Source organism: Halichondria panicea, chromosome 12 (genome assembly GCF_963675165.1).
Source record: "Halichondria panicea chromosome 12, odHalPani1.1, whole genome shotgun sequence".
NCBI lineage: Eukaryota > Metazoa > Porifera > Demospongiae > Suberitida > Halichondriidae > Halichondria > Halichondria panicea.
The window spans coordinates 2,452,968-2,479,879 of NC_087388.1; the positions used below are offsets into that span (position 1 = coordinate 2,452,968).

The window sequence follows — 26,912 nt, forward strand, 5'->3', positions numbered from 1 at the left end:
TCATCCCATATGATAGGCTGATCCATAAAAAAATTTTTTTGGATTTTATCTCACCGCTCGCCGAGCATTTAAAATGATAAAAACGGGTGAGCGTATAATAACCGTGGTTGTTATGGCAACACATGTTGCACCATTTTATTCCTTGTTGTATGGGCATTCTATGGGCATTCTATTGGTATATGGTTGCTAGGAATTTTATTGCCCGATAGAGAATTTACAGACATTTCACTTCACTGTTAATTAAGAATCCGACGGTTAAAGGGTTAACCTTGCCAGTGCTTGTTATGAGTGCATACTATTGATTGTTATTAAGGCCTGCAGTTTCAGTGAAAAAATTAGCCGCGGCCGTTATTCGAACGTGCGGTCGTCAAGGCAATAATTTCACGTCGTTATTGACGACGTGTGTGTACGAATCCCAGTGAATAATAGGACAACATGCGATTATTATGTTAATCGGGATGTCAACTTGGTTCTGTATTATTGTTACACCTACATGTATACAGCAGGAACACCTTCCCTCAATATTTATGTGTTTATTTTATAGGTGTCTACTTGTGATATTTGCCAGCAAGTTAATCGAAAGCGGCAGGCCCGAACTTCACCCCATCCGTGTGCAGTTTGCTAGGAATTGATTTTGTTGGTATTCTCTCTCCAACTGCTAACGATGGTTCCTTACTTTACCAAGTGGGTAGAAGCTATTCCTACACTTGACAAGAGGTATAAACTAGAGCACTAAAGTGCAAACCCTCGGCTGGATTATGAAGAGAGAGTGCATGTAGTGATGTTGTTATCATGTATGACTAACAGCAGCTCAGGAGTAAACCATGCTGAGAACAGGTAGCTCTAGCCTCAATCGTTATCTGAAAGAACGCAGTTCTAATGTAGCACTCGTTCTATGGTCCAGGAATTTCTTGGACCGGTAATTGCCCGCACAAGGTCCGTACAAGGTGTATTACCCATGAATATCATTATGATGCTGACTCAAGTTGCACATTAGAACTTGACCAGGCGTTCTTTCAGATAACGAACGGCTGGTCTCGTGGTCTCGAGGCTCTAGGACCGGAGTCAGCTAACTGGCGGCTATAATTCTAGCTTTCTACCCTGTTCCATTCCTGGTACAAGATCACTTCAGTTATAAATAACGCATGTGCGCAAGCGACGTATACGGTAGTGTGTTTGTGTGTGTAGACTGCTCAAGGAGAGGCTTCTAGTCGTGTTTACTTGGATTTTTATTCGTGCTTCGTTCTCGAGTTCTTACTTGGAATGCCTTTTCCACGTAGCCAAACTTGTTTACCGAGTTGCTACTCTACTTAGTAGTTAGCTCTGCACTAGCTATTGGTAGCTGCAAGAGAGCTGCAAGTAATGCAGCCATTAAATTTAGACTTGAACAATCATGTTACCCACTCTGTGAGTTTTTGCATGCAGCAAAATTAAATTGTTTATCATGTGCTATTAAAACATTTTAGTAGCTTTACGTTATGTAGCTCCACCGAGGCATCAGCACCTGCGGTGCTTTCATTGACGCAGTAGGGTTGCCATCCACATGCAGTATATCAGTTACCTTGGTAGAGAACCTGTACTACCTTTGTGCCTGCTCAAGTCGAGCTCCGGACTACCTACGAGCCTTACAGGGGAACGGGCAAGTCCTCAGGCGCTTAGAGCCTGGATCTCCACCGTCATCTCTCTCACTTGGCTACCCGGGCAGCAGACTCGCTCCCGGTCACCCCGACGGAAACACCGATCACACGGAGCCATCGCCACCACTCCCCCCGAAGCGGTGCTCCCCCCATCTCACGGGACGAAAGATGCGAGTTCACAGGCATTTTACCAAGCGTCGCGTGGCACTTGTGGTTGCAAATGTTTGCAGACTGCACGTGCTCCTCACCTCTGGCGCTCGAGCGTTTTCAAACCACTGCGTGGCTTCAGTATGACATGCTCGAAAGATAGCTTCGCCCACCAGATTTAGTTGCCTCATGTTTAGCTGCAGATACCCAGCTCGCTTTTTATACCCGCGGTACACTTGGCGTCTGAATGTCCAACCCTACTGCCACGTGTCCATTTTGCCAAACACTGCCTCGGCTCCTGCGGTGAACACGGCTGCACCTTCAGCATCACCCTTTCGGAAACGCCATGTCATGTCAAGGGTCGGCAGTCCCGCTCAAACCTCATGCATTCACCAGGAGGGGTCCCTTACAAATCCCTACGCTCGTTCGTTCCCGATTGCATTTAATCAGGTCTCTCTCACACCTCTCACACACATAGTATCTATCTAACCAAGCTCTAACCAAGCTCTAACCTCTTACACAGATGCCTCTTCCGAAATCGAGCCTTTTGGAACGGGTATCGGTACACCATTGCAATTCTAGGCAACGTGGGACGGACCTCGCATCCTTCGGGTCCACTTTTAATGCCAACACTTGAGGCTGCAGCCCATGTACATCACCGCTGTGACCTACACAAATAATTGGGGAAATATAACGCGAGCAGCAAGGTGTCCGTAGGAGAATTGTTTGACAAGGCTACAGGTATTCCACGACAAAATCAGACGTCAAGGATATATCCTTTCTATTGCCGCCAAAGATGACCCACCTTTCCACGTTTCACGTTTCGCATCAATCATCAAATCCACTAAGAGAGAAACTGAATGATCACCACAAACTCCGGATTGTGAAGAAATAGACATGTGTACGATAGTATTATTAGCAGACGTATGTATCTATAACAAATTATAATCTGACACGTGTGTGCGGTTCGGCTGGTTTACGGCCTTCATCTTTTGTTTTTGAGGTGATTCGCCAGTAGCAACTTTTAGTTACATTGTATTGTTATAAATGTTGTCACTCACCATAATAGAAAATTTAACGAGCAGAAGGAGATTTCTTGCAATTGTCGCAGCTTTAGCAACATGTACCTCCTACAGTCAGACGAATTCTTGTAGTGTTAGTCAGATCTACGGGGGTTTCCAAAAGATGGTTGGCTCTCCTCTCCAAAGATCGAGGTGCGCCATAGTGTCGTCAACCTAACACCAACACCCATGCCGAGAGCCATCGTCACCACTCGGACCACCCCCTTCGGATCAGCGAGGCTCATGTCTTTGTTATAGGCTCTGCACCAGATCCACGATGACATCCGCTCATCACCAATACTAGCTGTGTCACTTAGTTCATAATTAGAACAACATTGAACTCAACAAAATTTTGCAATTGGGTGTGGTTTCAAATTATTATTTCATGGCAACTTATCATTGAAGTCACATGAAATGTTAATGAATGTCATGTGCACCTCTGAATGATCTTGTATTAGGCTGCGCGTATATTACACACTGATGTAATCTAGGACTTCAAGAGGAAGTGACAGCAACGTTTTTTGTAACAAGGTCTGAAAAAAAAATTGATTACAACAATATGTACGTACAGCTGTTTGCATAGACCTTGCAAAATACAAATCTTCACTGCATTACCATAAAACCACCGTACATGTCATGCAATGTTGCTATGCAAACAAATAGTATAAATTGTACATGCATGTAGTATAGTTATGAGCAATGATGGCTTCTAGAACTAGACTATGGAACCGGGGAGGATTGAAGTGGAGAATGGTCTCTATCAACACCTTGTGCTGAGACTTGCATGCTGAACGAAAAATTGTTACGCTAAGGAACCTGCAGATAGTTGACTCGCTCACTGTGGTATATCCTGTTTCTTTGCAGTACCTTTACTGCTTAAACTTAAACTATCTTTTGTGATATTATCACAAAAGATAGTTTAAGCCTGCTGCTTATACGAGAAATGTGACCACAGTTGACTCGCTCACTGTGGTATATCCTGTTTCTTTGCAGTACCTTTACTGCTTAAACTTAAACTATCTTTTGTGATATTATCACAAAAGATAGTTTAAGCCTGCTGCTTATACGAGAAATGTGACCACAGTGAGCGAGTCAACTATCTGCAGGTTCCTTAGCGTAACAATTTTTCGTTCAGCATGCAAGTCTCAGCACAAGGTGTTGATAAACACTGACATATTATGTCAGTGTTTGAGGTCCTTTGCAGTACTTCGTACTAACAGTTTCTTCAGCCTTCACACTGCTTTCCATACATTCAGTGGACGGTTAGTAGCTACATGTATATCATATCTGCTGGTATATGCAAGCTAGTCCCAGCCCATTCTCCATCTCCATTTCCGATCCTCACTATAATTTGTATGTGAGTTTCATACCACCAACAAGTACATAGAATACATAGCTAACATTAAAACTCATCACTAAACCATCTTATGAAAACCAACTTGCTTTCTGCTACAGTCCCACAAAGGCTAGTATAAGGCTAGTATAGCCAATAAACCAGGAAATCTGGCGTTCTGGATTTTATTGCCACCTTAAAACAATCTGTGGCTAGTCAATTATAATTATGATCATAATTCTTCAAGTGAGTCATCCAGCTTCCCATGGGCCTGTTTTGCAAATTAAACAGTGCTTTCAAGTGGGGTTTTCTGTTACAGCAAGCCTGGGGATGCAGTCAGTCCTGATGATACCTTATAACAGACTAAGGATCATGAGAAGGTACAATGTAATTAATGCATGACAACTTTTACCTTATTTCTTTTTTCTTTGAAGAATGCTGGGACCTAACATCAAAATTGCTTCTGAGAAGAAAATGAGAGCAGAGGCAGAGTCACTGGCAGGGGTTGATAACCTTAAGTCTGAGCTTGTTCCATTCACCACATTCCCTGTCATGGAAGACACACGGTTGAGATTAAAAACGTTCCCATGTGCAGCACCCCATGTGCAGCACCCCAAACCTCTGGGATAAGATTGAAAGTATGCTCAACTTTAATGATGATGCAGAGAGAAGGTGCATAGAGATACTGTGTATAATTTTATACTTCTCATGATGTAATTCAATTTAGAGTGCACCGACTAACCTGGAGGGAGGATACCCGAGAATGAAATCTGGGTAAAGCTGTGTGGAGACAAGGGAGGAGGGAGCTTCAAGATGAGTTTTCAAATATGCAATGTTGATCACCCCAACTCCCCTGTCAACACCTGTGCTTTTTGCGTGTTTGAGGCGCCTGATAACATAACAAACCTCAAAATTGCACTGGAGCGATTTCAGGATCAGGTGGACAACCTTCACAAGAGAACATGGAGGTACAACATGGAGGTACAACAACATGTACAATGGGTTAAACACAATATAATGTATACCTGTACAGAGGAAACACAATCCGGGTCTTCCTAAGTGGCGACTATGAGTTCTTGTGCTATATGTTTGGGCTGTCAGGTGCTTCAGGTAAAACTAACAACTTACAAAAAATTGAATAGGTCGACATAACTGCTTGTGGTGCTTGGTGACATCGGACCAACTGAAGAACCCTCCCGCCAATATTCCGAGCAGAAGTACTGATAGTATCGTACAAGATCACCAGAGATTTCTTGCAGCTGGAGGGAAACCGAAAAATGTGAAAAATTTCAACAACTGCATCAGAGAACCATTCTTTAAGGGTATTCCTTTGAATCAAGTAAGACTGCTACACTGTATTAACTCACCCATGACTTTATTCCTAAAATGATGTTGATTTGCCCACCAGGACTCCACATAACTCTAGGCATATTCTATCGCCTCTTCCAGTTGCTAGAAGATGAGTGCCATGTGCTGGACGTGGCTGTTTGAGATGAGGAGGATAGTTGCGACAAGGGGGGCCCCAGTTACTCCAACTATGTGGGCGACGTTACTAGAGCGAGGATCCTCAAAGATGAGATAGACAGGTTACTATCCTTACATGCTATAGAGATAATTTGTGAACAACATAATTATAGGGCAAACATAATTATAGGGCAAATGAACAGATCGATCAACTCAATGATCTAATAGCCATATTCGTACTGTTTGGTGAGGATGAGGAGCTGCAAGCCCTCCGCTCAGAGTTAGAAGAAATCGCTACGAAAGTAAATAAACTGGTGAGTGTTAATTGGAACACTATGTCAGCAATACATAATTGTCTTTAGGACACTGAATGGACCAAAGCAAATGCATTAACAACAAAGCTGTTCAAGCGAGAGGACGGTCCCTTTGTAAAAGCCCTAGATATCGCACTAGATGGCTTCAATGTGCGACGACAGGCCTATTATGGAGGAACGTTTGTGGGAAACCACGTCCACCTAACTCTCAAGGTATAATAATAATCACAACTGTACAATAATTATACTTACAGCTTATGCGGCGCTCTCTCTACAGCCTGAGAACACGGTGACTCTCTGCAATGCGGTGTTTACAGCAGGACATTATCGTCCTGCTATCATGCAGCGAGCTGAGAGGATACACAGGAAATATTCTGTGGTGTTTGCTCTATTCCACAACTGCGATGAATTGTATAACAAGCCATACATAACTGACAAAGAAATTGCTCTTCTAGGTAATCTATAATTACATTTACTATTGACTAACTTTGTCCACAGGCACACACATCTCTACCTTCATGAGCTTTTATCGGGAGCAATTTCCCGATGCAAGTGTGATTCCCAAAATGCACATGCTTGAAACGCATGTGGTTGACTGGCTTAACGAGTGGCGAGTGGGATTGGGATTGATGGGAGAGCAAGGAGCTGAGTCCATTCATGCCTATTTCAACAATATAAAGGCATCATTCCGAAACATCCCGAATGGTGTAGACAGATTAAGATGCATGATGAGACAGCACTTCGTACACGTTGCACCATCAACCATTGCATGCAGACGTCCCCCTCAAAAGAGGAGAAAGACCAAATTATGATTATTTTTTATACATATATATGTACGTACGTATGTATGTACGTACTTATCAATACACAGGCTGGAATAGGCAACGTTCTTTACAGGAAGTTATAACTATTTCAAATGACACTTTATAGCATGTATAATTATAATACATGACTAGTCTGTGTATCAAAACATACCTCAGGACTTTCTTTTCAAGTAACTGCTGCTCACTAGTTTTAGGAAACACAGATGGTGACAGAAGCGCTTCTTTGCTGGAGGCACTGTACCCCTTGTCCAAAATGATGTACTTGTACAAGCCAACACAGCTTGTGCAGTGATCTGTCAATTTTTATCAAACTGGTATCTATGGAAAGCACATGCTCTATACTTCCAGCACAGTCACATTTTTCACATACTTAGGAATCCCCTTCCACAATGGGATGCTCCAAAACCAGCCCCCACTTCCACTGGTTTGTGGTTTGGAGGAATGTATTATCTTGTCATAATCATGTACTACATCCTGATAAACTAAGTGGTGAATTTTCATTGTTGTGAAACAGCGGTGATGAGCGGTTTGTGGATCTTTCTTTAAACAGAAGAAAAGTTCTTGCGCGGTTAAAATAGGCATTCACCCTGCTTTTGCCACCCATGCAAGAACATTATAAGAGTGATAGTAAATCCTACTACCCGACAATCACGATCTATTTAGAGTGCACCGACTAATCTGGCACGAAGGGAGGGATGGTAAAGATTAAGGGAGGAGGGAGCTTCAAAATGAGTTTTCACCCCAATGCTCCTGATAACATCACTAACCTATTTCAGGATCAGGTGGACAACCTTCACACGAGGTACGACGTTAAATACAATATATATACGTGTACAGAGGCCGGAGTTCCTGTGCAATATATATGGGCTATATATATGGGCTGTCAGGTGCTTCTAACAACTTAGTTATACATACCTTTCACATACAAAATTCACATAACTGCTCTGAGGAGGAGGATGATCCAGAGCTCCGCTCAGAGCTAGAAGTGAAAGCAAAGAAAGTTAATTGGAACGCAATACATAATTATATCTTTAGGACACTGATATCTTTAGGACGGATCAGCACTAACAACAAAGTTGTTTAAGCGAGAGGACGGTCCATTCTTAAAAGCCCTAGACATTGCCTTCGAAGCCGAGGAACGTTTGTGGGAAACCACGTCCTCCAGGTACAATATTATATATTAATTATAACATGCTTACGCTGGACATCACTTGGCAGCAGGTCCTGCTATCATGCATTCTGTGGTGTTCGCTCTTTTCCACAACTGCGATGAGGAGGAAATTGGTTGTCTAGGTAATGTATAATTATTTATTAATACTAATCTCTATGGGTCACAGGCTGGACGAGTGGACGAGTGGAGGGTGAGAGGTGAGAGCTGAGTTGCATATTTCATCATTGGCATGATGAGACAGCACTTTGTACATGTTGCACATGTTGCACCATCAACCATTGCATGCAGACGTCCACCTCATTATTTTTATCGTAGCCATGTTCGTAGCCATGTATTATTATAGTACATGCCACAAAGTGTCAGTTATAACTTCCAGTAAAAAACGCAAGATAAACATTCCTTCAAAACCACAAGCCAGTGGAAGGGGGGGGCTGGTTTTAGAGCATCCCATTGTGGCTGGAAGTATAGAGCATGTGCTTTCCAGTCTGATAAAAATTGACGGATCACAGCACACGCTGTATTGGCTTGTACTTCCTTTTGGACAAGGGGCACAGTGTAACGCTTACAAATGTGTTCAAAACTAGTTCTACTTAAAAAGGAAGTCCTGAGGTATATCAGTGGTGAGTCGTGCGCACTATCGGTGATAAAGCCCAAGTCATCACCTCTGACGATGTTGGGCTTATTAGGAGAGACACTGACTACAGCACACCCTCTTCCCTCTTCCTCACAATCACACAATCATCTTCATCTTCCTCTTCCTCATCACTTCCGTCGCTCACCATACGAAGGACAAAAATCAGAGCTCAAAAAATATATATATGAGTATTATAATATAATTTTTACACTCACCACTCACCACTCCCTAAAACAGTAGCCTGAACGGAGCTGTAACGGACACCTTTAGAAAAAAAGCAAGAATAAGACTATAGAATAAAGCCAGAGCATACACTTTCGTCAGCCTTAAATTTATTTTCCAATGCAGAATGGATCATCACAACTTTTTTCTGAATTTGGAATAGGTGATCAAGAAAATTATACACTTACAGAAAGGTCCCGAGTGAGTGACAACCCTTTTACGCTTTCCAGACTCTGCACTACCATCTTATTCACTACCATCTTATTTTCTATTTTTTTTCCAAATCTTTATGCTGCTGTTCAAATGAACTTTGCTTTTGCAATATATGTTGCTGCATTGCAGAAATATTTGATTGGTTCTGCAATGTTTGATACCTTCGAGATCTTTCAAACCGCCCATCATCACCGTTGCTTTCATCATCTGAAGAGTTCCCCTGGCCTCCAAAGTTCTCCTGGTCTCTCATTCATGTGCCGCTGCCGCTGAAAACTCTTCTAACAGGAGCCAGATGTACAGAGTAATACAGTGACGATTTTAGTATGGCGTCTATGTCCTCTTCATATGAGCATCGATCTTTCAGTGAGAGATCCAGAGTCAGAATCAGCGAGAAGATTTTATGTGGACACTGCGATCAACAACTTTCTAAAACAGTTTTATAAACACTACTTTGACAGAAAAAAACGTGTTTGGCAGTGTGAAAGTTTGCAATACAAAGGTGAAGAATTTGATTTTGGACTTCCATTTCTCTGACTCAAGCCAATCTTCCAATCTTCATCTTCATCCCAGGCCCAGCCATTAGTTGCGTAGAACCTTCAGATCTGTATTGTATGGATGCAATAGAGCTACTTCAATAAGTTTTTTGACAATTACTTTTTAGACGATTCAACAACTTCAACAACTCCTGAAGTAGAAGTTGATACAGAGGATATGGTAAGCATTTTAAGTTGTCAGTTAAACGAGAAGCTTGCGCATAAAATTGATACGCAATCTATGAACTGCGCGTTTACGCACTCGTTGCTAGAGCGCTATGCCCACGGTATAAAAGGGGCAGGGCCCGGCCGGAAGTGAATGCTGCTGCAAATGGCGGCTAATTCAAACTCTATGCACACACACGTACAGTACAGTACACAAACACACTTATTTTTACTAGCCCTGAACACATGGCAGCAACACTTCTACTTTTTGTGCCTCCAACAGCGATGGAAATAGAGATATAACAGTAAGAACACATGTAAAAAGTCATACAAATCCATACTTTAGAATGAGTGGGGAAGCAGTTCCAAGTGATTGGGTGGACAGGTTGAACTTCGGGACAGGTTGAACTTCGGAACAACCACAGTACGATTATTTCCCTCTTGTCATGTATCACTGTCCTTGTCTCCTTCCTAGCCCTTCCTAGCCAAATACTCAATCTACCCACACTCTCAGTGTACTCAGCAACCTGTATATACAGTTGATGTCTTTTCTCATCGTTGGCAGGATGGGGGCCACAAGATCCTCTTAGAAAGTCTGGAGGAAGCTGAATCACACACAGGCAGTGTATGCAGTGATCAATGGAACTGGAGTTGCTGGGTTGTGCTGGTAACCACGAACATGGTGCGGGTATTCTAATAAAAAAATTTGACTTGTGTGTTTATTTCTACTTTTATGTACCTTCTTGTGGTTCTGAGTCGTCGCGTCTAGTGGTGTAGTTTTAGTAAGTGATAAAATTTTACAGGTATGTACATGTATTGTTTCTCTTGTGTAGGAGATTAGGAGGAGGTACCCCAGCTTGATATCACTACCTTGATATCAAATGGAATAGTGTGCTAAGAGACTAGGAATTTAGAGCAAAGCAAATACTAATTCCTTATTACTATTACAGATCAACATTTGAGGCCGAGTATTTGCCAGAAGAGGCTGGTATGGAAACCGAGTCCACAGTGACTGCCTTAGAATTATCCTGTACACACCAATTACGTAGTAAATAAAACTCATTAATTGTTAGTCGGCCATGTCATCATTAATTGTTAGTCGTCCATGTCATCCTCAAATATTCTGATGGCATCACTCCGTCTTCTAAGGTCACGTCATCATTCTGCTCCTCTACTACGTCATCTTTTTCGATCAATTCTCTACGAAAGTTACATATCAAATGCCCTTACATGTACGTACACATTGTAATCATACCTCATATCAGCTTTGTTTTGTTCAACATACATTGCCCATAGCAAAGCAACAACCTTTCTTCACTAAGGATTTCATTGCTGTGCGGCGATCTGGTCGTCGAAGGTCACTGGTGTAAGAGCGATTGACGTTCTCATTCTAGAATAAAGCAATTATCGATAGTATAGACTGAAATGTAAAGTAAGCTCTAAATACTACTACAAATTAGTGTACGAGAAGCTCATAGTGTACACATAGTAATACTCCATGTTTCATTCGCATTATGAACGTCTCAGTCGAAAAGTGAATGCGCTTGGGCAGGTAGGTGAGGAGTTGATGGTTGAACGACTCAACCCAGTAGGTATCACGACACTATACAATATACGGGTATGTTATACAAACAACACATTTTTAATCCTTACCGAACAGAAAGCTTTAGCATAGCGGTAAATGTACGTCGTATGGAGCTGCTTTATGAGAGCTTCTATAGCCTTTCTGCTAACAAGCTTGTCCCTACTGTTGAAATCTGGTCCTTATATCAACTTCGTTTAATCAAGTATCTTTTTTAGGATAGAACAGCACATGTGTTTACAAAAATTACTGACTAAGATTACTATAGATTACTTACATGGAATGTTCTAGATCTATCTAATTAGGTAATTACAATGACGTTAGTCTCACAATCTACTATTAGTTTCAACACTATCAGTAGATTGTACTCAAATCTTAAACACTGGTTTCGATAGTGGTCCTCAAACGTGCAAATTGGCGGACGACGTCCCTTTGACTTCTGAGCATACTTGCATCGCACATATGGAAAGGGACTCTGTGGTGACTCACATCTGTTGCAACCCCTCTTGGGAACGGGTGGTCGTCTGCTCGGATCAGGTAATCTCTTTCTTGCGTCTGGTTCCTTGATCTGATTCACATATGCCATATGATCAGCTTCTGTTGTGTTGGCAAACTCGTCTACTCCAAACCTAACAGGGGGTCCACGTGCTCTCTGAGAACGACGTCGTTCTTCTGATTGTTGAGTATCATCCTGTGGCTCATCTTGTGGCTGTTCAGTGTCATCCTGTGGTTGATGTGTCTCCTCTCCAACATCAAATATCGTATTTTTCTGTTCAGTTACAGGTTTGTTGAAGACAAAAACCGTTTCGTCGAATATTACATCTCTTCCCTTTCGGGTCTCTTCATCAAACAACCGGTATCCTTTCGAATTCTTGCAGTATCCAACAAACCGCAACTTCTTCACTTTCTTTTGTCTGTCACAATTCAGTATGTGAGCATATGCAATACAACCAAAGACTCGCAGGTGATTAACATCAGGTTTCCTCTCAAACCACTTCTGGTACGGTGTTGTATTACGGTGTTGTATTTCCTGATGGTGATGATCTGTTCTTCAGATACGCTGCAGTCGCTACTGCCTCTGCCCAGTAGCTGTTTGACAGACTTGCATGAGGCTCTAGCTGATTCCATTAGAGTCTTGTTTGTTCTCTGCGCCACCCCATTTGGGTAAGGGGTGGTTAGCTCATGCCGTATTCCTTTTGCCGATAAATACTGTTGAAATACATCGGTGTGTAGAGTTACAATGTTTTGCCCACATTCGTTTGTGACAAGTGCTTCAAATTCCTTGAATTTCTCAAAAACCTCTGACTTTCGTTTCAGAAAGTACACCGCACAACACTGAGAAGCGTCATCGATAAACGTCACAAAGTACCTTTGGCCACCGATCGATTCAGTTTGTACAGGCCCATATACGTTGCTATGAACTAGCTGTAGCTTTCTTGTTGAACGAATTCCTCGATTCTCACTTGTAGTTTTCTGCTCACAAGCTGGTGACGCTTGTTCTCTGGTAGGTTCACAATTCAATTGATACAGCTTGTTCACTAGTGACCCCATGCCACATAGCTATAAAATACTGTGCTAGAGTTCAGATGTCAGTTTTGTAACACCACAAACCTTCTGGTACATGCATGGTACATGCATGCAGGTACCTACTTTGTTATAATATGATTGCAAACTATAATTATACATAAGTAATGATACTCTTTCGTTCATTGTTTCATAAATCAAGAGTATGACCACAAAAGTCCCCACAAAAGTCCCCAATTACGAACTGTGTCGGCAACATGACTTAGAAGGTGTACATTCTTAAAAGGTTGCATAGCTGATTAGTCCTATCTTTTTAATTACACAGCTATACCTAAAACATGAACGAGAGATAAAGTTGATATCGATTACCAATATATAGCAGTTGCAGTGAGGATGACGAAAAAATAGTCCAAAGATCTCTTCCTTGGCGATCTGAAGGGCGATCTGAAGGTTGGAAACTAAAGTTGTGTGTGTGTGTGTGTCATGTTTGCTTTTTTCTCCATTTTGTAGCACTGAACAGGCTTGTTGAAAAAGAGAATTGAACAGAACACGAAGGTCACAAACAGGAGGAAAAAGACTTCAAAAATCGCCTAACGATGCTCCGTTGTGGACTGTATCAAGCAATTACCAAGAGTGTTGTTGATGCAGAAACATCGCATACGTACCAGTGGTACCAATACTACTAGTGGTACCAGTAGAAGTGGAGTTGCAAGGAGACTCGAACTTGATTCATTATCAGCAATTGATGTATTGTCTTTTGCTTGCAATTTAATTGTTATTGTTGATGAAGGTGTGGTCATGATAATTAATTATAACTGACTGCGCATGTGCAGTGTAGCTACAGCTAAATTGTACGTAGTCCGTTGAATGTCCGAGTGCATGGTAATTCTGACTAAAGGATGGTCCGTGCGGACCAGAACAACGGTCAGTAAACGTTCAGTCCGTATGAAGTGGTCCCACACCGGGACCGTTTCCCTACATAAGGTAGAATCCGTGTAAACAACGTGTATGTTTGCAAACGGTATCCGTTTCATTATTGGACTGCCTCCGTATTCTATGAGGTAGTCTGCTGTGTTGAAAGCGCAAAGCGCTTCAACTTAGCGCTTCAACTTTTGATGGTGCAAGTTAGACTAGGAACAGTCAAAGATCTACAATCAAAGATCTACAAGATGATGCGAACTTGTACTCACCTTTTTACCACTGCCACTGTTTCTCTTTCTCTTTACACTTAGCTGCCTCAGGTTCTACCTTGTGTAGCTGCACACTTCTCAGCACTCTACAGCTACGTGCCTTCTAGCGAATCTAAAAAAGTAATGTTTTATTCCATTTTTATTATACTGCCTGCATCAACTATTATAAGACTTCAATTTATAGGCCCATAAAATTAATATTAAAAATACAACCGGTTGTAGCTTGTTGCATGCGTTAGTAGAATCGCTAGAATCTATGGTCGGTAGATAGTAGTTGTATCTGTAGCATTGATTAGCCTTCTGTGTAAGCCTTCTTTGTGTACATCGTACACGGTGTGACTGGTAATCAGCGTATGTACAGTGAACAGAGGAATAGTTATTTCGTTTGACGAAATACGGGCGGGCGTATGTGGCAGCGAGTAGTGACTTTTGAAATACTAGAGATGGCAGGGTAGGAGGTTGAAAATGTAAATGTAGAAGCGTGACTCAGGTTACTCAGGTTTTGGTTATAATGAGACATGGTGTCATCGCATTGGAATGTTTATCACGTGTGCGTGGGTCTCCAATTACTAGTGGGGGTGGTCAACATACTGTCATCCTATGAATCTGCTATCATATGACTAAGCTTCAGCTTCATGTTAATTGGGATACTTACAAAACAATGCAATGACTATGAATACTTTTCGATGATTATGGACGTGCCTTTTTACTACTGTACTGTACTTGTGTATGTTACTTTGTGTATGTACCGTATATTCCGTATATTCACTGAAGTTTTATTCATCTCAATATAATTATTATTATTGTGTCTACAATCAGTTTGTCTGTTAACCCTTTAACCGCCACGGGCCACGATCGTGGCCCGCAATAGTGACTTTTTTTGCGAAATTCTAATTCTGCGATACTTAGGAAGTAGCTCGAACTACGCACATCCCTGTATAGAGGAAGAGCTGTAGAATCACGTGCAATTTAGTCTAGAATTTTCCAAGCCACGTTGCTATATTAAAATTTCATTAGCATCTTACCGCACGAAGTTTATAGCTATGGCTAGGTTGGGTTGTTTACTTGTGCCGATTTGCTTGAACTGCTTGAGGACAGCAATGGCGATGTCTCCTCTGGTGATGACAGTGCCTATGGATAGTAGGATACCTCCCAAAGGCTACCAGCTTTATGCCAGACGCTGATGAACTGTCTGGGACTGAGGACATGCATGACATGGACCTAGACGCTAGAGCTATGGACCAGGACGGTGAAAGACCAGGAGAGGGCTAGTAGTATAGTATAGCTAGAATATCAGTAGTAGAATTAGCAGTAATGAACAGTCTTTATGTGAGTTCTTTATGTGAGCTTGTAAATTTCATAGATCGTTCACCGATATATTATTACATGTACGTATTGTACTTCAAATTGATATATCTTAGCACTGTTACATTCATATGATGTGAAAATCAAGCTTAGTCAAGCCTTTATACCATATGATAGGCTGATCCATAAAAAAAAATTTTGGGATTTTATCTCACCGCTGTCACCGCTGGTCGAGCATTTAAAATGATAAAAACGGGTGAGCGTAATAACCGTGGTTGTTATGGCAACACATGTTGCACCATTTTATTCCTTGTTGTATGGGCATTCTATTGGTATATAGCTTTTATTGCTCTGGACAGACATTTCACTTCACTGTTAATTAAGAATCCGACGGTTAAGGGTTAACCATTAAAATTAATCCAAATTAATCCCCATTAAAACAAATTTTTTACGGGCACATCATTCACACAAAGCGCAACAGTTACTAGTAAGTTGTTCTTCATTAATACTTGTTCTTCATTAATACTACCGGCAGTGGGCAAAAACCATATCATCGTTGTATCGCTTGTATCATAGCTATAGCTAGACTTCTATGCAGGATTCTATGCAGGGTCTCTATCCCACTGAAATAATAACTATATAGCTAGCGGTACAGTTTCTAGTGTTTAAACTATTGCTTAGCAACAAGAACTAAAGCATGCAGCACACAGTCTTGTTGGATGCATGTAGCAATAATGAATAAAAAAAATCTTGTTAAGTACATGCAATAATACATTTTATGTCAATTAATAATTGATGGAATCGGTGTTTCCATGGTTTTTATTCAAAATTTTGCGATTTGTGAGCAGTTAGTTTTCCTCTACTCTGAATTATGAGAAAAGTTGAAAGTACAGGGGATGGTGTGTCCTTGGTGTACGAGCTCATCAAGAAGCCAACAAAAACTTGGGCAATGTTCACCGTAGTTGGAGAGATTCAAGAAGAGGCCAAGAAGAGGCCAAAGCAAGCAAGCACTGTTCGTGTGAGTTTCCTCCTCAATTTAATTTGTAATTTTGTGATTTTCTAATAAAGCTAAGTTGTATATAATTTTACTGTGACAGTCATGCTCTACATAATTATAATGGCGATGGCATACTTACGAGTTCATTGAAAAGTTACAGGATACGTTGAGCCTATGGACAAGCCTCCATCCAGATGCTACTTCAAAAACACCAAAGTCGTCAAGCTGTTTCTAACGAACCTAACGAAGTACAACCAACCTTCTCCTACAAAGAAACGAAAATTTATCAAGGTGACGAAGCGTGCGCTAATGTTATTCATTGTACAATGTTATTCATTGAGTAGGAAAGTTACTCATTGCCTTCTGCTAGTAGCCAGTGTAGGAATGCCATGGAGTTGCGTACTCTTCCTATGTATGTGCCTTGATTGTATGGCTGCTGAAGTGTATGATGAGTCTTTTTTAACCCTAAGGTCCTAAGGTGTGATGGAACTACCGATAACTACCGATAACGCAACTACATGCTCCTCCAAGGCAGATTCAACATTCTTGGGGACACCTCAAAAAGAGGATGGTCTTTGCTCCAGGTGCATGCCCAATGGCAGTTTTGTGTACAAGTGTTCACAATTCTGGAGAATTTAAAGCTAAACACAAGAACGTCTATCCTAGGAGGAGCAAAAATCAGTTGGCAACAGAGCATCCCGATAACCGATAACCGATACTACACAGTGGCTCTTGCCGATGTCTACGTAGGCCTCAGTGATGAATTCGCCTTGCATTCGCGAGTTACACACCGCGATCTGGTCAGTAACTAATATAGTGATAGTCACTTATGTGTATACATGCATGTATAGGTTGGAAACCCCAGCCCAGTCGCAAGATTCTATGTATAATTGATTAAAAATACGTACAAATGCAGCTATTTTGAAACTATAAGAATGTAGGAAATGAGTATTATAATAAGTTATATATCCCACACACATAAGGATAATGTATCCAGCTTACCTGGTAGTTCAGGTAATGGACCTGTTCGAGCAGTCGAAACTAAAGGCACAAAAGAACTAAAGGCACAAAAGGCCCGAATTTAAGCAGAACTACTTGGCACCTATTCGAACTCTGCCAATTAGTGTTTACTACTGCAAAAAGTGATAGCTGGGGAAACCTCTGCTGCTACTCATTTAAAGCAGAAAGCAGCTCAGCATTTGCAAAGCTAACAAATATTGAGTCATAGGATCAAGCTGTTGACAAATTTCCCGCTTTTGCTACTGACGATCAGCTAAATCGATTTCTTGGCATCGACATTCGAAAAACAATTCCGAAAGCTTTCTGCCAGCAGCTGACGACGCATCACCAGTTTCCAGTATTATCGTCAATGGTGCATTGTGAATGTTACAGAAATTTCAGAAATATGATCAGAAAGGCAAACCCGTCTTTTGAAGGGGCCCACCTAGTCACACAGTGAGAATATGGCATGTAGTTGCCAGACTGGAAATGCACTGGTGATTTCATCATGAAATTCGAAAGGCTCGTATTTTTTCGGACCTAGACCTGCCCTGATTTGGCCACAACTAGCTAAACAGATTTTTCGACTTTGGCCCTTATTAATTAATTGTATTTTATTGCTTAATTAAATAAATTGATTACAATATCACTCACTTTGCACCTTCCTACCAAAGGGTACCGTTTTGAGAACTATCCCATACTGAAAAATGCCTTGTAACGGCTATACAAAAAATTTTTCGGATCAAAAATTTTTAGTTTAAGCATAGATTATTGAAGAGAGGGATTGGAAACGCATGCGTTGAAGTCATTGGAATTCCGGCCCATCCGTGTTGCGCCGACGCCCACGCAGTACTGCTTTTCAGCAAGCTGGTTTTTGCCTTCAATAGTCTACAGAAGGCAGCACAAAGGCTTGGCCTCGGGGCAATGCACACTGGTAGTCCAGCTGTTTATTCTAAATAGTGCTTGTTAAGTTTAATAAGTTTAATCTGTCTAGAGAAAGAGCAAAGTCTAATAATTTGGTATAAATCCGTATAAATCTTGACTTACCTTCACTGCCTCAAGTTTGTGGGATTATTTTGACTCTCTTGAAAGCAATCAGCCTTGCTACACTTTGAAGACAAGATCTGTCACGAAAATTTTGGTCCGCCGATAATTTCAGTCCGGGGACTGAAATTTTCGGTCCCCCGGACCAATTTAGCTGATAATGTTGGTCCGCCCTCGAAAAAAGTAGTCCTGAGCTGCGCAATGAGTTGCCTGTTCCACGTGGCTATAATAAAATCAATGCATGCATGCACAGCTTTTGATGCAGCTGAAAAGTTTGTTCGTATGGAGCTTGAGCTACATACAGGGGAGGAAGAGCTGATAGAAGAGGTATTCCACTATGTCACCACCAAGGAGTACCCTGATGACTGTAAAGAGGGAAGAAAAAGGGTCATCAGAAGAAAGGCCAAGCAGTTTGTAGTTAACAATGGTGACTTGATGTACAAACACAAGAGAAAGGACATAGTGAGTTGGTGTATCTGTAATGTAGTTGAAATTACAATCATTACAGGAGTGGCCATCTCTAGGTATATATAACGCGTCATCTATGTTCGATTCTCAGTCTGGTATTATAGCTCCTATATATAATTATTATTGCCTTCTCGATATTTTAGGATGATGTGTTGATCCGATACATTATCAACCGAAGAGAGAGAAAGAAAATACTGTTCGCTTGCCATGTTGATGAAACATCTGGACATATGGGGGTGACTCGCACACTTGCCCGAATTAAGGAGCGTTACATGTGGCATGGCATGGTAAAGGACGTGAAAGAAATGGTTAGTAGATTTGCTTATATCTGTCCTTGTATTTTAGTGCACATAATAGTCAAATTCAATACCTATAATTATTGGGATGTCAACTTGGTTCTGTATTATTGTTACACCTACATGTATACAAAGTCTCAAACAGGAACACCTTCCCTCAATATTTATGTGTTTATTTTATAGGTGTCTACTTGTGACATTTGCCAGCGAGTTAATCGAAAGCTAACTACTGGCAGGCCCGAACTTCACCCCATCCGTGTGCAGTTTCCTTGGTACATGCTAGGAATTGATTTTGTTGGTCCTCTCTCTCCAACTGCTAACGATGGTTCCCGCTACATCTTAACCATGAGCGATTACTTTACCAAGTGGGTAGAAGCTATTCCTACACCTGACAAGAGTGCATCATCAGTAGCAACATCATTGTTCAAGGTATAAATTATGTATGAATGCCACACACATACACAATGCACCCACTGCATGCACGCACACATGGGCAATAAATAATGATCACACACTTTTCCTTCTCAGGTATTTATGAGAATGGGTCTGCCTCAGGTAATTCTCTCAGATCAAGGACGTGAATTCAACAATGATTTAGACACTAGTCTCTGTTCTCTCCTGGGGATCCAGCGTCGCCTTACAACTCCTTACCACCCTCAGGTATGCACTACAGTTTTAAAACTATAATTATATCGCACTTGTACTCGGAGGATATGCACATAATCATATTCTCCGCTATATCATGGTTATATACCCCTTGGCTATGCCTCAAAGTAATCACGGTATAGCGGAGGATATATATAGGTGCATATCCTCTTGGTATATCCTATACTTAAAATGTATTTTCAACTATAATATTATTTTCTAGACTAACGGCTTGGACGAGCGTTTCAATCAGACGTTGCAAAACATGCTAGTGAAGTTTGTGTCCAACAAGCGTGAAGACTGGAGTAGCTACCTGGACACATGTGTTTTCGCATACAATACCTCTCGTCATAATTCAACGAAGTTTACTCCTTTTGAACTCATGTTCAATCGTCAAGCTACTCTTCCCATTGATGTAGAAGTCTCAAGCATTTCTCCTGACCAAGCTGCTCGCGAGTATCAGCAGCAAATGCCCAATCTAGATGTTACACGTACTCGTGAACACAATCATGTACGACTGAGCCAAGTAAAAACCAATATTCTTGCCGCCCAAAAGAAACAGAAGGAACTGTATGATAAGAAACATGCACAGCCTGAGAGATATATGGTTGGTCAATTAGTCCTGAAACTAAATCATACTCGCAAAAAGACAAAAGGTGGGAAGCTGAAGAAGAGGTACACTGGCCCTTACAAAATCATCTCTGTTAAACCACGAGGTGCATATGAAATAAGCGATAGATCAAAGACAGTACTAGTGTCAGGACCCCATCTCAAGCCGTACAATGATCCACCTACTTGCGATTCTGGATCAATGGACTCTGCTCACTCTCTTCCTGAGGACTCTGCTCACATGACCTCTGCTCACCTGGAATCCCCTCTTGAAGACTCCGCTCACACAACCTCTGCTCTCCTGGAATCCCCTCTTGAGGACTCCGCTCACCTGGAATCTGCTCGTTTGGACTTTGCTGAATTACACCCCCCTCATGATGAGGACTCCCCTAAGGTGGACTTCGCTCAATTGGACAATACTTGTCTGGACTCTCATCATGATTTCGCTCATTTGAACATTGTTCAATTACACCCCCATGATGACTCTATCCGTCCCACTAATCAGTCCCAAGATTGTTTGTCACCAATAGCACACAATGGTACAAGTGGCTTGTTTCAGTCAGATGAACCAGAACCATTATTCTCATTATTGATCAGGATGAAAAATTGCTACCGGCACCACCGCTATCTCTTAGCCAAATGATATCCAAAACACCGCAACCTCAGTTTTGCAGCACACCAAAACAACCCAAATCTCAATCTCCAACAGTTCAGGGTGAAATCAAGAAGAGACGTATTCTCTCTCTGGCAACTTCTCGTCTGTCCTCTCGTGTCACACCCCTGAAATCGATTCAGACCCCTTCCTTGAAATCAAGTGAGACCCCCCGTGTCGCACCCCTGAAGACCCCTCGTGTCACACCCCTGAAATCGATTCAGACCCCTCGTGTGAAATTGATTAAGACCCCAAGCATGAAGACCCCTCCTTTGAAATCAAGTGAGGCCCCTTGTGTGAAATCGATTCAAACCCCTCGTGGCGCACCCCTGAAATTGATTAAGACCCCTCGCATCACACCCTCCTTCAAGCCGACTCATCAGAAGAGGATGTTTAATCGTAGGCAGGCCAAAATACCTCAAGCAGTCATTGAGCGATCAAAGAAGAACGTCATTGATGTGGATACGTGTACACCAAAAGCCACTAAAATCCTGTATTGGATACCTGAGCTTCGTCTAACTGTCTATGACAGGGAAGTTCTACTAAATCAATCTGATAAACGCAGCACAACAGCTTCTCAAAAGAGCGTTTCCAGCAGTTCCTGGCTTGCAGGATGTTATCAAAGGTATTGTCTTCTCATACGAGGTTGAAAGTGAGGAGTTCGTACAGGTCGTAAACAATCACCATGGCCATTGGCTCACAGTCTCTACTATCGGCACTCTTCACCCAGTGGTTAACGTGTATGACAGTATGTATCGTTCTGTTAGCACGGGAGTCAAAGCTCAGATTGCAACTTTGTTGCATACGGAGGCGAAAGAAATCACTCTATAACGTCATGAACGTACACATTCAGGCAGGAGGATGTGACTGTGGCTTGTTTGCTATAGCCAATGCAACAGCTCTTGCTCTTGCTCTTGCTCTTGGCCACTCACCTGGAAGCTTCCAGTACAATCAACATAAAATGAGGCAGCACTTGTTTTCTTGCTTTCAAAAGCAACAAATACTACCTTTTCCAATTAAAAAGTATCGTCGTGCTCCTGACTCAATTGTGTCAATCGATACATACCCCGTGTACTGCCTATGCAGAATGCCAGAGATGGCAACTATGGAAAACTGGGTGGAATGCAGCACATGCAAGGAGTGGTATCATTACGACACCTGTGTGAATGTTCCTGCCGCTTTTCTCAAAAAATCAGCTGTTTGGCACTGTATGCAGTGCAGTGCTAAACCAGTCTTGAACTAAGACGTAACTGTTAACCGTCCATAAACTATGAACCATGCACCCGTACCATCTGTATCTATTCCCGGACAGAACTTCGGCATTATAATTATATGTAGTAGTAGTCTAGTAACATTATTTTATCAAGCTGTAAAACTGTCAATCGTTAATAGATCTTCTTTTGAAACAATTGAAAACTGAGTCTTAAGAATGTGGAGGCCTCAAGGTTCACATGCTGCATGCAGCTCTATCTAGTACACCTGGCTGACAAGCAAGGCTGCTATAGTTCCTGAATATTATGTGACTGCATCCCTGTACATGGGTATGTGCGTATCTGTATGTCGTAATATGATGTGGAGAGGACCCTAGGTTGCCCTACATACACTCCTGGTCCAGAGACGTCTTTTTGTCTAGCCAGACTGATTATTTCAGGGGGGGACCAATTTTTTCTGAAAATTTCAGTCCCCGGACTGAAATTTTCATTGAAAAAATTCGTCCCCGGACAATTTTTTTCAGGACCATTTTTCCAGTGACAGATCAGTAGTGTGGTAAGTGTGTTTTAAATCTATCTATTGTTTGATGGATTCTCCATGGTAGATTTTATAAGCATATTAATTGCTACATTATTAATTAATCATTTGTGGGATTTTCTGCCAATGTAGGTGGTTCAGCAGCAGGCTGTTATATGCTAGAAGTGTTCCTTTAATGCTATTGAATGCTTTTGTGCACTTTTATTCACAGTGTTACAAATGGGTCGTCGCAAATTTTATTTGAGAAGGCGTTTGAAGAATTCTGAAAGACTAAACAAAGGGAAACGTCAATTGGGAAGACCACCACATAAAAAATCGGTAAACTAAATCTATCTGGCTCATTTATTTATAATAATATTATTATTGTATGTGTCTTTAACTATCAGATCGTGTCATCCACATCCACTCAGGTATATTAAGGACTGGGACCTTCAATTATTGCTGAATCAGCTACAACGCAGCCACGCCCACGATTTTTAATATGTTTTGTGTGTAAAAATTTTGTGCAGCTACTGATCTTTTTTAGTTCTAAAAACGGTGTTCTAAACCTTCCTTTTAGCTCTTAATTCTTAGTGTAGTAGGTAGTTCAAAGGCTTTAGCAGACATATCCGCTGGGAGAGAGCATCATGTTCTATTTAGAGTAAGTTATTAGCCTATAAAAATAAAAATGTCACTTATTGTCAGCTGTAAGACTAAGTTTTGTGCAAAATCTCACCTTTGGCCAAAGAAGTGGCTCTCTCCCAGCAGATATGTCTGCTTAAGCCTTTGAACTACCTACTACACTAAGAATTAAGAGCTAAAAGGAAGGTTTAGAACACCGTTTTTAGAACTAAAAAAGATCAGTAGCTGCACAAAATTTTTACACACAAAACATATTAAAAATCGTGGGCGTGGCTGCGTTTTAGCTGATTCAGCAATAATTGAAGGTCCCAGTCCTTAATATACCTGAGCACTGATGGTACATGTACTGAAAACACATCCACTGATAGCACATTCATTAATAGCAGCGTTTCTGATGGTACATGTACTGAAAACACGATAGCACATTCATTAATAGCAGCCTTTCTGATGGTACATGTACTGAAAACACATCCACTGATAGCACATTCATTAGCAGCGCACATTCATTAGCAGCCTTTCTTCCGCTAGTACAGTACAGAAAATGATAACACCGATGAAGAAGACTCATTGTCAGTAGAATTTGTTGCTGAAATGAAAAAAATTGAAATTACCAAGCAGCAAGTGGGTTATTCAAAATGATACAACTCATATTGGAATCTGTAAACTTACCAGTCAGATGTCTTGCTTTGCTGTTTCGATTTGCATCACAGTGAACAATTTCTCATGGAACGTCTCAGTTAATGGAGTCAAAACTCATCCTCAAAATTGTGAAGTATTGAAACGTTACCCCACCATTATTGATATGCATACTTTACAATTGCTCATAGCAAATGTTGACAAATGCATTGTTTGCCCTGGCAACCCAGACCGTAACTTTGTTGAAATTGCTGAAGCAAAGAAAGGAGAGCTCAAAACTAAAAATGGTGTGAACATTGCAGCCAGGCTGGATAATACCCAAACGGTGTTCGTTGACGGAATTGCATACCCAAATACTGTTCGACACACAAATTGTGAGATGTTAATTAAAGGAAGGAAATGTACAAATGTATGACGTATAGACCCACTTTGAGAGTCATGTACCATCGTTGGACAAAACAGAAGAAAAAGTCGCCTGCTCGCAATACAACCCTGCTCGCAATACAACTTCCAATAAAACCAATATCCGATACCTGAATACTCCTGAAAAAGTAAAGCGCTACTCAAATTTAAGGAGCAAGTTTCGTGCCCAATCCGAAAGCCCAATCGAAAGAACTTACACGGCTCACAGAAAAAATTCAGGATTCGTTTGAAAAAAATAATGTTTGTGTGGATTCCACAATGAACAACGACTTCATTCATCTTATGCATGAAATGACTGAAACAGTTCATAGCGAAAACCCAGAAGGGTCTTTTAAGCGCATATTTTGGGATCAGCAGTTATCAGCTAATAGAGTTAAAAATGTTAATCAAATACGTTGGCATCCGGCATCCAGCAATTATCAAATGGTGTTTACACCTAAAGTTTATGTCTACTGCTTGCTACAATGCTATTCGTACATCTGGATTGATTTCCCTACCATCTGAAAGGATTCTGCGCGATTATACTCATTGGATAAAAGCAGGTGTTGGTTTTTCGGCAGAAGTAGATGCACAGTTGGTTAAAGAAGCTAAAATTTTGGAAGAGAAAGATGGTACATTGTTTTTGTCTGGGATGAGATGAAAATTCGCTCTGATTTAGTGTTTAATAAGCACACGTGTGAACTGGTCGGTTTTGTAAATGTAGGTGAAATTAATGCTCACATTGACAAAATTGCAGAAGGTGATGACAATCAATCAATTGCGTCTCATATGCTATTGTTCATGGTTAGAGGTATGTGTTCAAAGCTTGAATTCCCGTATGCCCACTTTGCAACCAAAGGTGTAAGTGCCGATTTACTCTTTCCTCTTGTTTGGGATGCAGTGTATCGCTTAGAATTGTGTGGATTTAACGTGATAGCCTTTTCATGCGATGGTGCTTCTCCTAATAGAACATTTTACAAAATGCATAGAGCTGAAAAGGGAATCGTATATAAAACCAAGAATCCATTTAGAGAGATTTATTTTGTCTGCGATGTGCCTCATCTCATAAAAACTACCAGAAACTGCTGGTCAAATTCGTTTGCACACAAACATTCAAGGGCTCTTTGGGTAAGTTTAAAGTGCACATAATTATTTAATATAATTATGCGTTCATAATTATGCGTTCAATTTATGCAGAAGGATGGCAAGCACATCAGTTGGGAACACCTTGTGAGAGTGTACAATCAAAGTAAGAGCAGTTCCGGTCTCAGCTTGCTACCCAGATTAAAGAAAGACCACGTTCAGTTGACGTCATATTCTAGAATGCGTGTCAATCTTGCAGCTCAGGTTTGTACACACTCGAAATTATTCATGCTCGTACGTGTTTATTTCGTTGCAGGTTTTAAGTGCATCTGTAGCAAATGCTCTCGAATATCATGGTGACAGTGATTCCACCGAGACTGCTAAGTTTGTTCGCCTATTTGATCGGTTTTTTGACTGCTTCAATGCCCGCAGTATAGATGAATGCATCAAAAAGAGGAAACCTGACTTGGGACCTTATAGAGATCCATCTGACTCAAGACTTAGTGTGCGTTTATTGACATTAATGTTTAACGTTTATAGCAATAATTCCTGCATGCAGTGGCTGAAAGACACCTTTCTAAAGTATCTGAGAGATTGGCAAGATTCGGTAAAAGCTAGAAAAGATTTCACTACAACAAGGAAAGATGTGTCTGTCCACTCAAACTCTAGAAGGGATTGAAATTACAGGTATAATTTTTTACCCCATGAAAATTACCCGCTAGATCTATACAGTATAATATTATAATTAAATTATGTAATTTATCGTATTACAGTTTATTCATTTGTGGAGCTGACAACAGAACAGTCTTGCTTGGTGTTCCAGGAGTGCAGTTCGTGCTTTCGGAGAAGCTTTGCCAGGATCCAGTTGAATCCTTTTTTGGGAAGCAGAGGGAAGCAGAGGGCTGCTGGAGGAAGATGCGATAACCCCACTGTGGAACAGTTTTGTGTGAACACTGTTTCCCTCAGAGTGCAAGGGTCAGCTGCACTTGATCCAGTTAGAGGTAATTGCAAGTCCAGAAAGAGAATATGTACATCTGTAGATGTGTCTGAACCTTTAACAAAGAGAGCAAGACGTTCAAAGAAATCTATGAGTGTATGATCTTGTTTTGAAGTGTATTAAATTTTTAAGTTACATCATTCATATTAGTTACATCATTCATATTATAACATTAGTATAAAAATAATTATTAGGTACATTCGGAAGGAGTTGATATACTTTTTAGTTCTTTTCTAAGTGCTTTTTGCTTGCTCTTTTTTTCTGGCATATACTTTTCCAACCATGCTTTGGCAATAGAAAAACCTCGAATAGTAATCCACATTCCAATCATCTCCTTTAAAAGGTCAATAGCAATCTGCTCATTTTTGATGTCTACAGACAATAGAGTCCAATAA

At 41.1% G+C, this 26,912-nt stretch overlaps 2 protein-coding genes and 2 long non-coding RNA genes across 4 annotated transcripts; 3 read left to right on the plus strand and 1 right to left on the minus strand.

Annotated features, from left to right (window-relative positions):
- The first annotated feature begins 4,306 nt into the window (after positions 1 to 4,306).
- On the plus strand, positions 4,307 to 5,779 carry LOC135345714 (uncharacterized). Its single transcript, XM_064543161.1, has 6 exons — positions 4,307 to 4,558; positions 4,613 to 4,850; positions 4,906 to 5,146; positions 5,212 to 5,288; positions 5,321 to 5,517; positions 5,628 to 5,779. The coding sequence occupies exons 3-6, from the start codon at positions 4,992 to 4,994 to the stop codon at positions 5,667 to 5,669; spliced, it is 471 nt and encodes a 156-aa protein (XP_064399231.1). The 5' UTR covers positions 4,307 to 4,558; positions 4,613 to 4,850; positions 4,906 to 4,991; the 3' UTR covers positions 5,670 to 5,779.
- On the plus strand, positions 5,745 to 8,259 carry LOC135345719 (uncharacterized). Its single transcript, XM_064543167.1, has 5 exons — positions 5,745 to 5,764; positions 5,833 to 5,956; positions 6,005 to 6,169; positions 6,234 to 6,411; positions 6,455 to 8,259. The coding sequence occupies exons 4-5, from the start codon at positions 6,297 to 6,299 to the stop codon at positions 6,766 to 6,768; spliced, it is 429 nt and encodes a 142-aa protein (XP_064399237.1). The 5' UTR covers positions 5,745 to 5,764; positions 5,833 to 5,956; positions 6,005 to 6,169; positions 6,234 to 6,296; the 3' UTR covers positions 6,769 to 8,259.
- A 2,376-nt stretch (positions 8,260 to 10,635) lies between these two features.
- On the minus strand, positions 10,636 to 11,535 carry LOC135345723 (uncharacterized). Its single transcript, XR_010397845.1, has 3 exons — positions 11,372 to 11,535; positions 10,974 to 11,321; positions 10,636 to 10,918 (listed from the first exon to the last, which is right to left on the minus strand). It is a non-coding gene; the product is annotated as an uncharacterized LOC135345723 (long non-coding RNA).
- A 1,315-nt stretch (positions 11,536 to 12,850) lies between these two features.
- On the plus strand, positions 12,851 to 13,613 carry LOC135345727 (uncharacterized). Its single transcript, XR_010397851.1, has 2 exons — positions 12,851 to 13,274; positions 13,335 to 13,613. It is a non-coding gene; the product is annotated as an uncharacterized LOC135345727 (long non-coding RNA).
- Positions 13,614 to 26,912: the final 13,299 nt, after the last annotated feature.